General features: G+C 35.7%; 1 protein-coding gene across 3 annotated transcripts in view; it reads right to left on the reverse strand.

Moving 5' to 3' along the window:
• Positions 1–18,564, reverse strand: part of LOC138711193 (uncharacterized) — a 43,258-nt gene that overhangs the window by 21,236 nt on the left and 3,458 nt on the right. For all 3 annotated transcript variants that reach the window (XM_069842560.1, XM_069842559.1, XM_069842561.1), the window contains exons 3-7: positions 16,321–16,410; positions 10,114–10,287; positions 8,063–8,179; positions 4,065–4,173; positions 1,542–1,654 (exon numbers count right to left, since the gene is read on the reverse strand). In XM_069842560.1, coding sequence (XP_069698661.1) covers positions 1,542–1,654; positions 4,065–4,173; positions 8,063–8,179; positions 10,114–10,287; positions 16,321–16,410 — 603 coding nt within the window. The remainder of the gene's footprint in view (positions 1–1,541; positions 1,655–4,064; positions 4,174–8,062; positions 8,180–10,113; positions 10,288–16,320; positions 16,411–18,564) is intronic.

Genomic DNA, 18,564 nt, shown 5'->3' on the forward strand with positions numbered 1-18,564 from the left:
AAACCAGAATTCAAGGCTTCTAATAGATGGCTCCTAGTCCAATTAATTAATAATGTGCAGTGATATGCAGTACAGTATTAGAGTATAGTGTTAGATATTAAATAGAATGAGATTAGTAAACTTTAGTAATGGTTAATGACTAATGAGTGAGTTACGATAATATTTATACAGAAAATGAGATTTTAATCAAGATGATTCATCAACGTAATGAGCGACAGAAAGCTGATTTAATGTGATGAGTGTTAAATGGAATATTTTGTACTTCTTGCAGTTTGCGGCGTGCCATTTTGTTTTTCATGTATATGAATGACAAAATATTCCATTTTAATGTCACACCTGAATAATACGGAAACCTGTCCACAACGGGGAAAAAAAATTAGGACCATGTCACTTCCGTCTTGAACAGGTTTCACTGTACTAAATTCCTTATTAAAATTACTTTTTTTCATGTTGTAGTGTAAATACACCATCATGAAACACAAGTTCATTGAATGATACCTGGGCTCATGGTGACTTTGCTGCTAACAATATTCTATCAATGTAGCTGGTATGAGACTATTTACGTCAACTTTCAGTGGTCAGCTTCCATATAATGGAGATTGTGCGAGCAGGGCCAAGTTTCATGATTCATAGTGGAAGAGGAAGGAGGGGAACTGGTATTAGTGTGGGACCCTGAACCCTTAAGGTGAATATCATCTTGAAAAAAGAAAAACTATTGTGTTGTTATTGAATTAAAAACACTATTTTATTGAATAAAAACATCACGGTATTGTTTAAAATCACATGTACCAGTACATCTGATACACTGAAGTCGATATTATCTGACTACTGGACCAGTCCACGGAAAGATGATTGGTCTAATTTCGTCAGCAGCCAGTACTGTTTCTCGCACATTCGATTTTGAGAGTAAAGGTACAGTACTTTGTGTTGCATGTTTTTTTTTTTAATATTTCTAGATCGTGATAAACGGAAATGTTCATGCAACGATTATGAGGTGAAATATTAAAGTCCTGATCAGTTTACCTATAACTATGGTTGCGCCCATTATGTGATGGCGAGAATTATGCAAATTTAATTTAATTCTCTTATTTAGTGCCATAGGTATTACTATTATTTAAGAAGCTATTATATCTCTAGAAAAATTGGAGGACAGGTAATTAACTTATGCAATTTCTCTCATTTGAATGTTACATAGCCACTAGCATAGCTCGGTCGGCTGAGGTGCTTGCCTGCCGATCTGAAGTTGCACTTGAGCATGAGATCGATTCTTGCTTGGGCAGATTACCTGCTTGGGTTTTTTCTGAGGTTTTCCCCAACTATATGGCAAATGTCAGGTAATCTACAGCGAATCCTCGGCCTCATCTCACTATCACCAATCATATCGACACTAAATAACATAGTAGTTGATACACCAACCAATAATCAACTAAAAAAAATGTTAAGTGATACTTCTTGAACAACTGCAATTCAGATATGAAGACTGTTTATAAAGAAAACACGTTACACACTTCATACTGTTATTAATACACACACATAATTACATGCTTCTGAACTCCGACAGCTCTGTTTCTGCCAGGTTGAAAGATGTGATGGCTGGCAGAATCGTTCTGAAGAACTGTTCCTTCATGGACAGCCACTTCCTTGGCTTGCAGACCTGAAAGTTTAACACAAATTTGGTGAAATGCAGCACCTCAGAAGAATAATTTCTCCTATTGTAAAGATGATTCTAAAATGATGTGACAAATTTCCAGACACTATAAATGTATACAAAATTTGCGTATCTGAACAATATCAGTGTTAAAGGTATAAGAAAAGAAACTTGTGACTGGATTTAGATAGATTAGGATATATCGTGTTTTATTAGTGGATATTTACAAATATAATTATTCAACAAAGAAAATAATAATTAAGAGGTTATATGCTGATACTGATTTTTGAGCTGCCTAATCATAAAAGCCTTTGGTGCTTTCTATCTCGAACATTGAAGTAATCTAGATACACATTATTTTATTAACCTTTTGATCGAATTTGTATGTGACTTACGCTACTTTTGATCTATCTCTTTAGCCTGATGTATGCCTGCCAAGAGAGAGAAAACGCATTGGGTTTTGATATGTATGCAGTGTAGGGTATGTCATTTATGTGTGGCCAACATAACCAGCCTAAAGTTACATGTTCAAAACCCAGATACTACAGTCAATTGAAACCTGCGCCAAAGTGGAGAATTACCTATGGTAGCTTTCAACTGTGCTGTTACAGTTTCGACCAAATAGAACTAAATACATAATGTCGCCAACATAAGGGCATGACTTTGGCTTATGGCACTGTTAGGAGGAAAAATTTGTTTCTCTCTCTACATATCCTTCATTCTGAACATTCCCGACAGATAGCACCACTCTTAGCAACAAGGTTAGGTAGGGTTTGATGAGCAGATACGTATATTAGTCTAAATTAGACACATGGACAGTGATAAGGCTTATTACTATTTTGAAATATACTGTTGTTAGGATTATGTTGTTCTTTAAAAATATTTTGAAATATATTCTCATTAGAATTATGCTGTTCCTTATCAATATTTTCAAATATATTAGATACTGTTATTTTTCTCATTTTTTTCTTTTTCTGGTTACACACCCTGCATATACGAAGGTTAGTTTTGGTTAGTTTAGGTTTTTATTAACCAAGTCTGCTCATGCGCAGTTATCATCTCACAGCCAAACTGTTCCTGTTGCGAGCTCACATGACAAAAACTTATTAATTTAAACATAAGATTTAATTTCAATCTCCATGTACTAATTTAAATTATATAATAATCCACAAACGATTAGGGAAAACGCGGAAATTCTAGTTGAAGCAAGTAAAGCGATTGGGTTGGAAGTAAATCCCGAAAAGACTAAGTATATGATTATGTCTCGTGACCAGAATATAGTACGAAATGGAACTATAAAAATTGGAGATTTATCCTTCGAAGAGGTGGAAAAATTCAAATATCTTGGAGCAACAGTAACAAACATAAATGACACTCGGGAGGAAATTAAACGCAGAATAAATATGGGAAATGCCTGTTATTATTCGGTTGAGAAGCTTTTGTCATCGTCTTCTGTCAAAAAATCTGAAAGTTAGAATTTATAAAACAGTTATATTACCGGTTGTTCTGTATGGTTGTGAAACTTGGACTCTCACTTTGAGAGAGGAACAGAGATTAAGGGTGTTTGAGAATAAGGTTCTTAGGAAAATATTTGGGGCTAAGAGGGATGAAGTTACAGGAGAATGGAGAAAGTTACACAACGCAGAGCTGCACGCATTGTATTCTTCACCTGACATAATTAGGAACATAAAATCCAGACGTTTGAGATGGGCAGAACATGTAGCACGTATGGGCGAATCCAGAAATGCATATAGAGTGTTGGTTGGGAGGCTGGAGGGCAAAAGACCTTTGGGGAGGCCGAGATGTAGATGGGAAGATAATATTAAAATGGATTTGAGGGAGGTGAGATATGATGGTAGAGACTGGATTAATCTTGCTCAGGATAGGGACCGATGGCGGGCTTATGTGAGGGCGGCAATGAACCTCCGGGTTCCTTAAAAGCCAGTAAGTAAGTAATATTGCACTTAATAATTTGTAACTTTAAACATAAACTGTTTCATTTACATATTATTTGTATGTAATATAATAATGTTATATGAAGAGGTATTTTTTCTAGACCAAAAATAAAATGGCAAATGGTCATAATTACAATATAGTTATGCTTTGGCAAACATTAACTGCAAATTTACTTTCGTTGATTTCAATGATATTCCCTGAATCACACTTTTTTTCCTTTATTTCGTTGTGATAACCTACTATAAGATCTTACTACGTTTGCATTTTCTTTCAGTGTATTCAAAACACCGTCGTTATAGTCTGTAAACCTTAGACTTGACTAGTGGAATCAATTATTTAAGAATATAGTCGTGAATTTTACTACTACCATTTCGATTGTCATTTGCTTCACTAAATAGTTTCCTTGCAAATACTACCAGTTCATTACATGCCATATTATGTAGTGAGTGTAAATCTTTACCTCCTGTTCCTCCAGCATCTTCCAGAAGTCAGTGCCATGTACCAGAGTGTATGCTTTGTGTCTCACTACACAATCCACAATATTCATTTGTTCTACTCTCGTGTATTTTCTGCAATGTCAAAATTAACAATCACAGTATCTGGAATTGCAAAAACATAGCAAAAGCGTTTTTCATCACTGAGAGGATCACAATGGGTGGAGTCACAGTTGCTGTTTACATTGCTGATATTGTGTTTCAACACTCGAAACTGTTGGATCAGTAGAGTACAAAAAGTTTCACCACAACTTCATCATTTGTTTTTCTTATGAGTCTAGACCTCGGACTTCTAGGTCCTAAAAATCTTAAATTAGGTACCTAAAATAGGTTCTATCACAAATCAAAATAGGTTCTAAAATTACAAAAATAGGTGAACAAAAAATGACATTATTTCATTTCCCATTACAAATTAGCCGAAACATTTGACATTATTTCATTGTACATGTCCATAATTAGAGCCAGAGTAAACAACTAACACCTTTTCTAAGTTTTCCATTGAGAAACTGCATCGCTTCTCAGATAACACCATCTTATATGCCGAAAATGAGCGTTCCACATCAACTGATGACACCAGAGCATATTTAAATGTTGGTATTAGATGCACGGGAACAGCACATTCATGTTCAGGTGCTTTGCCAGCCAAGATGTCAGCGACTATGCGGACAACTGTCAGTCGTGGGTTTTTTTGAAGCAATGATTTGAGTTTTTCAGAAATTTTTTCACCAACATAACCAGGAACCAAGTTGATTTTTTCTGTCACCTCTTCTATCAATCCCAGTTGCGTGTAGACCGGTTTGCCTGAAGACTCTAGAGGATTAATAATGGGGACCAGAAATACATAATGTGATTTGATGAATGCAATATCCCGGGCAATTGTTGGGTCCTGTAGACGTTTTTTAGCTGAAGTAATGCTCACTGCATCCTCCCCCAGTTTCAAAACAAAGTTCTTAATGTCCTCCAAATGCTTGCTGTAATATTCCATGGCCTGTAACTATGTTTCCCATCGGGTAAGAATAGGTTCTGGTGGAAGTGGCACATTGGGAAGCTGCTCTCGAAATAATTGAATCCTCGTAGGTGCTTTAATAAAAACCTTTTTAATTGTGGAAACCAGCTTATTCACTTGTGGATATTCAAGCCGTATCGTCTCAGCTACGCGATTCATGGCATGGGCAAGACAAGTAATATGGAGCAAGGCAGGGTAAAATACTTTAAGTAATTTAACGGCAGCAATCATGTACGGGGCTGCATCAGTGTAGATTACTAGCTTCGATTGTTGTCAAGGCACGACTGACATACAGAATTACACAGCGTTTCCATATTACCAACTGTAGAAATTGGAAAATGTAAAATTAGGTAAAAATAGTTCCTAACGTGAAATTAGGTATTTTTAGGTTGTATAGGACCACCATTTTCGAACATATATTTCCATAATTCGTATATATACAACTTGTCTTTTGTATATATCATGAGGAACAAAATAGGTTTTTACCTAAAAATCCGAGGTCTACATGACTTTTAGAGGGCATGCTCAGCATCCTTTCAAATGAGTTTACTGGAGACTCCTTGTGCAAAGTTTAGACAGCAATAGTAGAGGTGGGGTGTGACAGCATTTTGCAGTCACAGCTCTGGAAAAAATCGCTATGACAGATAATTTTGTCATAGTGCACAGTGGGCCAGAATCTCAATCTAGCTGGAAAAAATTACATTTTTCAAAGTCACTGAAGTTGGTTGGTGTTTCTACTCTATAAACACTAACCAGACGTCTGTACTTCATAAATCCGCAATGCAGGAAGGGATTTGGAAAGATTAATAACAGTAAATACATAGCGGAAGTTGATGATTGTTAAACATTCAGACAGTCCGCACCCAGTTGTGAGTCAGAGCGATGCAAAGAAAGATCATTCTGTATTGTGTTTAAGCAAGATATTTTGTAAATTCCAAGTGGAAAGTCTGCCCAAAGGTATGTACTTTTGGTTTACATAAAGTTTAATTAATTTATTCCATGTTAAAACTGTAATACTGAATTGAAAATTAAATTTTCGGTCATGAAGTTCATTTTTGTAGAGATTTAAAAAAAAACTTGCTCTTACTCACACGAAATTTTTGTGACCAAAATACAAAACAACATTTGAGCTTTAAATCCCATATTGCGGTTCAACTACAAACACACACCTTTTTTCAAAATATATATATATATATATTTTTTATTTTAGGTGACAGCCAGCAGTCCACACCTGTGGAGTAACGGTCAGCGTGTCTGGCTGCGAAACCAGGTGGCCCGGGTTCGAATCCCGGTCGGGGCAAGTTACCTGGTTGAGGTTTTTTCCGGGGTTTTCCCTCAACCCAATACGAGCAAATGCTGGGTAACTTTCGGTGCTGGACCCCGGACTCATTTCACCGGCATTATCACCTTCATCTCACTCAGACGCTAAATAACTTAGATGTTGATACAGCGTCGTAAAATAACCGAATAAAATAAAAAATAAAGACAGCCAGCAAAAGCAGCCTTCAGTGTGGGATTGCCAATTTTTGAAAACAAAATGTTGGGAAAACTTTTATAAACGACATTTTCGACTTGAAAATGAAAAGATAACCTGAACAGTGTACTGTGTACATTGCGCAATATGAGTATATCCCCCTCTGGCTCATGTTAAGTTAACTTATATTGCAAATACATACTAAAAAAAGCAAACAAGAGTAGAATCTGAATACCAATCCTTTATTAATCCAACTTACAGTTGTAAAATTATGAATTCAACTTACATTACTATTATTATTAATTATTTGTAAAATTACTAACATTACACTGTAGTAGTAACATGTCACAAAATATTTAATATTTATCAACAGATGCCTCTTTCAGAAATTTTGTGTTACTTTTATATGTTTAAAAAAATCCTTGCAATTCATATTGAAATGAACAGTGACCTGAAGATCTGATTTTATTAATTCTGTTGCACATCTGTTTCTACACTCTACCCATTTAGCTTTCATTAAAGAAAAAAAACTCTTTGTAAGTGAGTGTTAGGCCCAGGGATACTGAAAACAAAGGATATTAGATATTAGCCACAAGTTGTGATATGATTAGGTCTTATTGGATGAGTATCAGGAAAACGATCTTTCTGCTAATGTCTGAGACTGGAAAAGAGAAATATATGTGAAAATCGGGATTTCCTGCTAAAATCAGTATCGTTGACATCACTGCTTCAGTGACGCTTAAAGAGTTATTTGAAGTAATGCTGGAGAAGAAAAACTCCTCTGAATCATTATATGAATATATTTTGAATAGATTATAAATAGGAGTGTGTTTACAGAGCATTTTAAGGCAATTAAGAAATTTATTTGTTATTTTATGAATGATTTTAAGAAACGGTGGAAGTTGTGTTGGACTTTTGACAACTTTTTGGTGAAATATTCGGAATGGTTGAAGGTTGAAGTAAAGTTTCTTCAATAGACACTCATTGGTATAGCTAAGGAGCCTTAGGGGAGAGTCGGGTAGTATCGGACATCGGGTAGTATCAGACAGTGCATTTCTTTCATCTACCACCATACGGTAGTACCTGACTGACATGGTTACGTTTCTCTATGCGACATCACAGAAACGTAACCGTGTCAATCAGGTACTATCATCGTGTGGTAGATGAAAGAAACTTACTGTTCGATACTACCCGATGTCCAATACTACCTGACTCTCCCCTACATCTCACTTACCAGAGGAACAGAGGGACATTTCAGTTGCTAGCATAATTTCTTTTTCAGAAAATTCCTTTGTAATCGAAAGAACAATAAATTGTTTCGTTTTTGAGTCCTGCCCCATGAAAGAATTTTTTGGGCCTCCCAACACCCGAAACTGATAGAAATGAATCTCGTAATGTTACATGTAAGCCATGTGTTATAAATTGCATTATACATGATGGACACTTTCATAGTTGGTCACATCTGTCTAATCACACATACTTACCTTTGCCTGCTCAGTTGTAAACTGTCTTCTTCATCCTTATCATTATTATTCATATCATTGTTGCCATCACTTTTACCCTTATTCTCAGACGTAATCGACGGAGACTGGAGCAAGGTACTAGAAAAAAGCAAACAATTGAATGAGTTAAGTGGTATAAGCAATTTCTGTAAGGCCTATATTACACTATCAAATTTATGTGTCACAGGAGTGTGATAAAATATATATGATAAAATCTTTTACAGTATAATATAGCATATATGATCACATCTAGCTGTGACATAGTTCTGTAATAAAAGTTATGGTCGTCATCATCATACCTTTGATAAAATCTGTGACTGACAAGAAAGAAAATGGCGGACATGAAGTACACATGGTTCGTGAAAACCACAAAACTTTCAATATCACATTATGAATCACATGAAATGTTTCATCATCCATTATTAAATACTTAGTATATATAGAATTTCACATCTTTACACTGAGGTTCTCTCAATAGAGTTTGATGGGTTTCTTTTGTATCTTTTCTCCCTACCCCAATCTCTAACCCAAATCGTCGAATTAGAGCTTAAACCTGCTAACTAACGAAAAGGAATTTTGCAGGGGAAACAAAAAATTGAGTATATATTAACTCTGAAACTTCACCACCTGTACTTTGGATTTGACTCTAAAGCTTCAGAGTTAATTTATACTCGGTTTTTTTGTTTCCCCTGTAAAATTGTCATTCTGTTGGTTAGCAGGTTTACACTCTAAGCGGACGAAATACGTTTGTTTTTTCTTTGACTTCTTCTTTGGTATTAATGCAATAACAATTGGTGCATATTTTACAGTTACAACAAGCATAGAACTATTGTGAACCCATTATTAGAACTGTGATGAAAGATATGATAAAAGCTTTGACATAGTGTAATATAGTCAAAATCTTACATTTGATCATAGTGATCAAAAATTTTATCATATTTTGTGACACAGAAATTTGATAGTGTAATATAGGCCTAATTCTGCATGATTAGTAAGAAGATGGCTTCATTTGTTCACCACAATTCGAGTGGTTGAGGGTTGCGATTGTTAATTCTGGTCAATATTTCTTCTGACTGTGCTGAATTTTAACTTAAGGGTACTTTGTACGTAGATGTGATAGGGGAAGGGAATGTTAAATCATCTTGATTACACCATAACCAAATCACAAAACACATCAACATACGCAAAACACATCACAAACACCAACCACACTTACAGCAACATAGACACAGACATGGAAATTCTACATATCCAACCAAAAAACCAGAAACTAAACACATTAGAACAATACGAAATATGTTGTTTTCTAATGCCAGGTATTTGACAATAAAGTCATTTGACCTCTTGCACTCCAATATTTTTCAAAGATATTATCATGGTCAGCCACTGAAGCACAGATTTTGAGGTGTTCCGAATCCATTTCTTGGTTTGAGTTGCACAATGGGCAGTTAGGGGACTGATATATTCCAATTCTATGCAGGTGTTTGGCCAAACAATCATGGCCTGTTGCCAATCTAAATGCAGCTACAGACGATTTTCATGGTAAATCGGGAATTAACTGTGGATTATGATGCAGAGAGTTCCATATTTTCCCTTGAGATTGTGTTATCAAATTTTGTTTGTTGAAGTCTAAGTATGTAGTTTAATAAATCTTTTCACAGAGTAATACGTAGATTTAGTAACAGGTCTGTAAGTAGCAGTGCTGCCCTTCTTTGCTAGTGCATCCGCATTCTCGTTTCCCAGGATTCCACAGTGGGATGGTATCCATTGGAATACAATACGAAATATACAAATACACAAAAACACACCCACAACAAATCCTCAACACACAACTGAATTTCAGAATACACACACTGACTCCACACTACACAACACAAACGCACCTCAGGAAAGAGGGAGGAAGAGGGGGGGAAAGAAGAGGAGAAGGAGGAAGAAGAGATGATAGAAATTTTTTTAGATGTGCGTGAGTGTTGAGAGCAAGAACAGCATAAGTGAACGTCGATCCAATCATCCTGCTACATCCTTGCTATTACCTTCTCTGTGCGTTTTCAACTGGAAGTTGAACATTGTTATTTTTAGGAGCTTTAGATTTACATTCTTTGTAAAATGCAGACATTTTATCACGTCTGTGGGATGTTCCTTTCGTCTTCGTATGATTGTTATCCAGTGATGAAGTTATCTCCTGTATTCCACCGTTTCTATCCAACCTGCGATCAATAAGAACAGAAATTAATAGAAGATCGTTAAATAACCAACTAAAAAAAGTATAAATATTGACTTATTTCACATCTTAAAGCTACAATGCTGATATAAGATGTATGGAATTATGTCTGGATAGCCAGGTGTAATAGAACATGACTATGCAACCGGTCACACTACTATTACCCTTCACCACAACTTTCATTCATTCATTCATTCATTCATTCATTCATTATTAGCACTACAGCCCATGAAGGGCCTGGGCTTCCTTAATCAGTAGAAACCATTCATCTCTATCTTGAGCCCGTTGTCTCCATCTCTTGCATCCAACTCTCCGCAGATCATCCTCCACATCCTGAAGCCTCCTCAGCCTTGGTCTTCCTCTCTTCCTTAATCCTCCTGGGTGTCCATATAATGCCCGTTTAGGTAGTTGGCCTTCTGGCATACGTTTAAGATGTCCCAACCATCTAAGTCTGCCTTTCTTAATGAAGGAAACTATACTCGGCTCTCCATACAGTTCCATTAGTTCTTTATTTGTTCTACTTCTAAACTGACCATTTTCAAAATGGGGACCATATATCTTTCTCAGGACTTTTCTTTCCGAAACTGCTAGCATATTTTCATTATTTATTGTTAAAACCCAAGCTTCGCTAGCATATGTAACCACTGGTCTTAGAATAGTTTTATAAATTATTTTCTTTGCAGATCTGGATAATGAACTGAGTTTAAATAGTTTTCCAAGCCCAAACAGGCACCTATTACCGGCCATTATTCTTGTCTTTATTTCTGAGGATATATCATTATTGTTTGTAATCATTGTACCTAAATATTTAAAACTTGTACAATTATCAAAATTATTCACCACAACTTTAGAAGTGAATATCCGAACACAGAATGCGTGTAGGAGGTCACCTGAATTGTTTCGAGAGTGATATTTTTTAACATGTGCAACCCACTTGCTCACCCTAAATACCACATTTCCCTTTATACCTTTTGTCCCAAAATTAAGTTTACAATATATATTTCCCAATATTATGAAATAGTTTGTACATAACACATTATTCACTTTATTTTTTCACAGAGTCTCCATGGCGATTGATCCATTTGTCTAACCATGAGACAAGTTTATGTCACTCTTGTAAAATGTGGTGTCTTGACTGTTGAGCCAGTGTTTCACTGCTGAAATATCGTGTACAGCTGCATTAATTGTTGCTCCCTTCTCCAAGAAATCGACCAACAACACACAACACACCTTTCTGGTCCCAGAAGACTGTAGCCATCACTTGGCCACATAAAATATATACATACTTCTCGAAAATATGAAATCCTTGCTAAATCTTTGTATTCACATAATAAAATACTGAGTAATTTCATCGGCCTACATACAGGACTAACGTGACCATTTACATACAAAATAAATGCTGGACACTTTTAAATTTATCTCTGTAATGTATTCTCAATTCTTGAAACTTTTAAAAATGGATTAAACCAAAAGTGTCTCAATTATTGTAAGTAGTAGTAGTAGTAATAATAATAATAATAATAATAATAATAATAATAATAATAATAATAATAATATGAGAAAAATTAAAAAAAAAAACATGCTGAAACTTTCCTTCTGGAGTGTCAAAATGGCTTTAGAAAAGGAAGATCATGTGTAGATCCATTATTTAGTATCAAACTATTGTTAGAAAAAAGAAGAGAATTTAATTTAGAAACCCATATAGCTTTTATTGATTTTGTGAAAGCTTTTGATAAAGTCCGAAGAGACCTTTTATTCGACATATTACAAGATAAAAATATTCCAAATTTGCTATTGCAAAATATAATAGAAATCTACACAGACAGCAAAATAAGTGTCAAAATAAATAACTGTATATCCGAAAGAAAATTAGTTAATAATGGAGTTCGACAAGGTTGTCCACTATCACCAACTTTATTTAATATTTATATAAATGAAATTATTTTAAAATGGAACCAAATCTACACATCAGGAATCAAAATAACCAGTACCCTAACATTAAATACCTTACTCTATGCCGATGATCAAGTCATAATTTCCAATTCAGAGGATAATTTACAAAGAGGATTGTATACATTAAATAAAATATTAAAAGATTTTGGGATGGAAATTTCAGCACAAAAATCAAAAGTAATGGCATTTTTAGGACAAGACCCAGTCAGAAGTAAGATAATACACAATAACCAATGCCTCGAACAAGTGCAAAATTTCAATTATCTGGGTTGTGAAATATCTTATCAAAATGAAAAAGATGTGAACAAGAAAATTACCAAATTTACACAAATTCTAGGAATAATAAACAATGCATTAAAAGCTAAATTAGTACAAAAATCTACAAGAATAAAAATATATAATACACTAGCATTACCCACCCTTTTATACGGAAGCGAGATTTGGTCATTAAAGAAAAAAGACATGAACAGAATCAAAGCAACGGAAATGAAATTTTTGAGGAGGACAGCAGGATATACTCTTTTAGACCGAAAAAGGAATGAAGAAATTTTAGAACAATTAGAAGTAGAGTCAGTAGAAGAAAATTCAATTGGCTAGATCATGTAAGAAGAATGGAAAAATTCAAGAATCCCAAAAATTATGATGCAATATAAACCTAGAGGACATTGTCGACCAGGAAGACCTTTAAGAAGACTGCTAGATGGGGCCGAAACAGGTCTACAGAGGCCTAATTCGTGAAGGATGATGATGATGATGATGAATATGATAAAATAATAAAAATGTCCGAAGTAAACTGCAGCATCTTTGCAATGATGGCTCTAGCATTCTGAATTGGTGACAGAACTTAAGATGGTCAACTTTCAGTGATATCACAATAGACACTATAAATCAAGCAGTGGTACAGAGAGCATATTACTACAGAGGATCGGAAAGTAACGCACAACAATTTCTTTACAGTATACTATTTTGGTTAGGACGTTCAAAGTTGGCAGATAATTAGTTTGAATCCTGCGCTGCAGACAGCAATGGCTCAATTAGGTGTCACCCTGGCGGAATAGCGGTAAGTACTGAGTAAAGACAGAACGTGTGCTAGCATCGTCTACTTGTGCAGAGCACTGAGGTGTAGTCCGTTTTTTCTAAGCAAAACAAAAAAGTCCAAGTGAAATCCACCCAATATCAGAGGCATTGAGGTGGCAGTCACCCATCCTACAGCCCAGACCTCGCACTGTCTCAGTTTCACCTCTTCGGACCAATGAAAATATTCCTAGGAGGCCAACGCTTTGATTCGGATGAAGAAGTGAAATCAGTTGTGCGCAGTGGCTATATGCCCAGAAAACGGAGTTTTATGAATGAGGTGTACTGAATCTGGTGTCATGATGGGAGAAATATGTTCAGAGACTTGGTTCTTGTGTTGAAAAATAGATCAAACCTATAGCTTTTTTCTGCATTATTTTGTTTTGCTTACCTATTAAATACGTTGCCACAAAAAGTTGTTGTGCATTACCTTTCGATCCTCCCTTGTACAATCCGACATCCGATTTTTAAGAACTACTGCTGAAGTTAAACTATGTGTATTTTTGTCTTTGTTGCAGCTGAATCACCTTTAACTGATTTCATTAAATATTTTCAGAATCAAACAATGTGAAGTCACTAATTCTTGTTAGAAACAGGTACAATAAATGCAGCCATCCCCGTCACAGTGAGTGTAAATAGAGCTTCTGTGAATGGAAGCATATGCTCATTTCTGCCAATCCTAGACAATGATCTATGCTGTTCTTTATGTCAAAAAGCAACAACTTGATGTTCAGCGAAGTGATATGTTTTGTGATATGAGAAAAGTGACAATGCAAATTTTCAGAACGTTTAGTAGATAATCTATACTAATAATAACTCTGTAGCCGAAATTTTTCTGGTGATTTTCGATTTTCCAAAAATAATTGCTCCTAACATATATAATTAACCACCCTGAAACCGAAAATCGCTTTTTTGACATTTTTATTTGTATGTCTATCTGTCTGTCTGTCTGGATGTTTGTTACCTTTTCACGCGATAATGGCTGAACCAATTTATATGAAAATTGGATTATAAATTAAGTTCGTCGTAACTTAGAATTTAGGCTATATGGCATTCAAAATATTTTATTTAAAAGGGGGGTTATAAGGGGGCTCGAATTAAATAAATCGAAATATCTCCCTTATTATTAATTTCCATGAAAAATGTTACATAACAAAAGTTTCTTTAAAAATAATTCCCGATAAGTTTTATTCTGTGCAAAATTTTGATAGGACCGATATTTAATGAGATAAATGAGTTTTAAAATTACAATAACAAAGCCATCAAAGGCGGTGTAATGAAATAAAAAACAAATGACTTCGTCTATAAGGGGCCTTGGCCAACAACAATTGAAAGCTATGAAACATAGTCTACAGAGAATGTTTCTGTATATGTATGAAGTAATATCGGAAGCTAAATTAACCAATTTGTATAATTAATTATTGTTTCACCATTGGAAAGTGTAGTTTCTCTAGATGGACATAATGCTATAATGTTATTACAGTAACTTCTGAGTGAATCCAGGACAGGTAAGATTAAAATAGCTTCTTATGCACAAACAACTTGATAGGCTATTCTGTACATTCGTTACCTGTATTTCCTAAAATAATGTTTATGTCTCTGGATCAAAATGATCACATTTTAATTTTTTTTAAATACAATTTAAATTAAGTAACATACTAAACGACTTATTCTTCTATCAAACACGAATGTTCCCTGGATCAAATGTCGTATTTTAATTATGTAATTACTTTAGATTTATTTCTAACGGGTGCAGCGGAGCGCACGGGTACGGCTAGTTAAATATATATTATATTGTGTAATTTTTGTCTCTTTTGTTGAATTGTTAAGAAATTGGGCTTGTAATGCTGTCCAGTTAATACTATAAACAGTAATACATATACTTGCCTTAATAGAGTTCCGCATTCTGATTCTTATATAGACAGACCTAAATAAGTACGAGAATTTTGATAGGTTCGTTCTTTGGCTATCACAGTCCTGACTAGCTTCCAATAGGTCACCAGCATCAATCAACACCACAATTTTAAAGGTATCACCACAGGAAATCATACAGTTGAACTCCTTCCTTTCCTTTCACAACAAACAGTTGCATTTAACCAACATTAAAAATCAGATTAATGGACATGTAACACAATAGCTACAAATACACGTTTCTTTTTCATATATTTTAAAATGCATGACACCGAACACTGAAACATACCAGTGATTATCATCTTATACAGGAAATATGGTGGCAGGCATACCACCACATCAATATGTCTGTGACCAATTTAGGTTGGTGGTAATTCATGCAGTTTCCTTCTGGGTTATTCCTATGATACTACACTAGACAAAATGTATAATGTTATCTTCTAGCAACCCAATGCTATGTTGTAATTTATGTTCATTGCTGAGGACAGAGATGTGGTCAACTCCTGCATACAGGACACTTGTTGCAAATCAAGCTTTCAGGTATAACTCCCTGTAAAGTTGATTTGCATAATTTCGAGGGAAAAATTGTTCCGGGACCAGGCATCGAACCCGGGACCTTTGGTTTAACGTACCAACGCTCTACCAACTGAGCTACCTGGGAACTCTACCAGTTGGTAGAGCGTTGGTACGTTAAACCAAAGGTCCCGGATTCGATGCCTGGCCCCGGAACAATTTTTCCCTAGAAATTATTCAAATCAACTTTACAGGGAGTTATACCTGAAAGCTTGATTTGCATAATACACGTCACTGTTCGTTAACAGAAAACCACAATTTAAGTCACACGGAGTTAGTGTGCACTCAACATTGGTTGCTTGACGGTTGTCAACCCACTTTGAGGTCTGTGGATATAGAGGGAAAAATTGGATCGGTGTCTGGTAGAGTTCCCGGGTAGCTCAGTTGGTAGAGCGTTGGTACGTTAAACCAAAGGTCCCGGGTTCGATGCCTGGCCCCGGAACAATTTTTCCCTCGAAATTAATCAGGACACTTGTTACTAAAACATGTCCTAAATCTTATAACTTGCCTGTATTTTTCTGCTTGTGACCACGTAAGAAAACCTTCGAGCACGTCCATCGGTTCGAACTTGTTGCTATATCTTGAAATTTTATTGAGCCTGAAAGATAAAGGGAAATGATTGGTCTGAAAAGTCAGGATTTCAGTCATGAATAGGATTACCATAAATTCGGGACAGGACATCAAATGCGATCTAAATTTATATAAAAGACAAAGTACAATATTGAATGGCAGGTGTATAAGCAAGACTGTTGTCTAGTTAGCTGGCAAATTATCAGCTGCTAAGTGAAAAAAAAAAAACACGCACACTCGTACGCACACACACACACACACACACACACACACAACCCCCCCCCCCCCCCGCGCGTGCGCTTGGATCTGCCCATATTCCTTCCTAAAACTATCCTTATGTTATGGGTATTAAAAACTATACATGAAAGACATTGTGGTGCCTTGTTGCTATCACTTGTGGGGTTCAGACCTGTCTTCGGACAGTTGACTAAACAACAACAACAACAAACTCAAAACTGTTGTACTTCAGTATTAAAATTATGCTTTATCATAATACAAACCAGGCCACTGGCATATCTCAGTCAGATGAGGTGCTTGCCTGCTGATCTGAAGTTGCGCTCGGTCATGGGTTCGATTCCCACTAGGGCTGATTACTTGGTTGGGTTTTTTCCGAGGTTTCCCCCCAACCATAAGGTAAATGTCAGGTAATCTATGACGAATCCTCGACCTCATCTTGCTAAATACTATCCCGCTAACACCAAATCTATCGACAGTAAATAACATAGTTGATACAGCGTTGTTAAATAATCAAGTAAAAAAATACAAACACCAATGAAATTTTGCATCAGTAATGCGAAATAGTACGAAATGGAACTATAAAAATTGGAGATTTATCCTTCGAAGAGGTGGAAAAATTCAAATATCTTGAAGCAACAGTAACAAATATAAATGACACTCGGGAGGAAATTAAACGCAGAATAAATATGGGAAATGCGTGTTATTATTCGGTTGAGAAGCTTTTGTCATCTAGTCTTCTGTCGAAAAATCTGAAAGTTAGAATTTATAAAACAGTTATATTACCGGTTCTTCTGTATGGTTGTGAAACTTGGACTCTCACTTTGAGAGAGGAACAGAGATTAAGGGTTTTTGAGAATAAGGTTCTTAGGAATATATTTGGGGATAAGAGGGATGAAGTTACAGGAGAATGGAGAAAGTTACACAACACAGAGCTGCACGCATTGTATACTTCACCTGACATAATTAGGACCATAAAATCCAGATGTTTGAGATGGGCAGGACATGTAGCACGTATGGGCGAATCCAGAAATGCATATAGAGTGTTAGTTGGGAGGCCGGAGGGCAAAAGACCTTTGGAGAGGCCGAGACATAGATGGGAAGATAATATTAAAATGGATTTGAGGGAGGTGGGATATGATGGTAGAGACTGGATTAATCTTGCTCAGGATAGGGACCGATGGCGGGCTTATGTGAGGGCGGCAATGAACCTCTGGGTTCCTTAAAAGTCAGTAAGTAAGTAAGTAATGCGAAGTCCTGCAAGACTAAGAAAAAGACAGAAAATCAGAAAGATTGGAGAATGCTGGGTTTACAGTGAAACATCTGCCTTTGGCAGAAAACTATGTATGAATGAATGCAAAGTCTAAAGCAGAGGCATAAAACAAAATTTTCCTCATTAATTGTGGTAACTTTCGAGGAATATCACTTTTGTTGACGTCGTACAAAATTTTGTCCAATATTCTTTTGAGAAGATTAACTCCGTACGTAGATGAAATTATTGGGGATCATCAGTGCGGCATAATAGATCGACTATTGATCAGATTTTTTGTATTCGACAGATAATGGAGAAAAAATGGGAGTATAAGGGTACAGTACATCAGTTATTCATAGATTTCAAAAAGGCATATGACTTGGTTAAGAGGGAAGTATTATATGATATTCTTATTGAATTTGGTATTCCCAAGAAACTAGTTCGATTAATTAAAATGTGTCTCAGTGAAACATACAGCAGAGTCCATATAGGTCAGTTTCTATCTGATGCTTTTCCAATTCACTGCGGGCTAAAGCAGGGAGATGTACTATCACCTTTACTTTTTAACTTCGCTCTAGAATATGCCATAAGGAAAGTTCAGGATAACAGGCAGGGTTTGGAATTGAACGGGTTACATCAGCTTCTTGTCTATGCAGATGACGTGAATATGTTAGGAGAAAATACACAAACGATTAG

This window comes from Periplaneta americana, chromosome 12 (assembly GCF_040183065.1).
Source record: "Periplaneta americana isolate PAMFEO1 chromosome 12, P.americana_PAMFEO1_priV1, whole genome shotgun sequence".
Lineage (NCBI taxonomy): Eukaryota > Metazoa > Arthropoda > Insecta > Blattodea > Blattidae > Periplaneta > Periplaneta americana.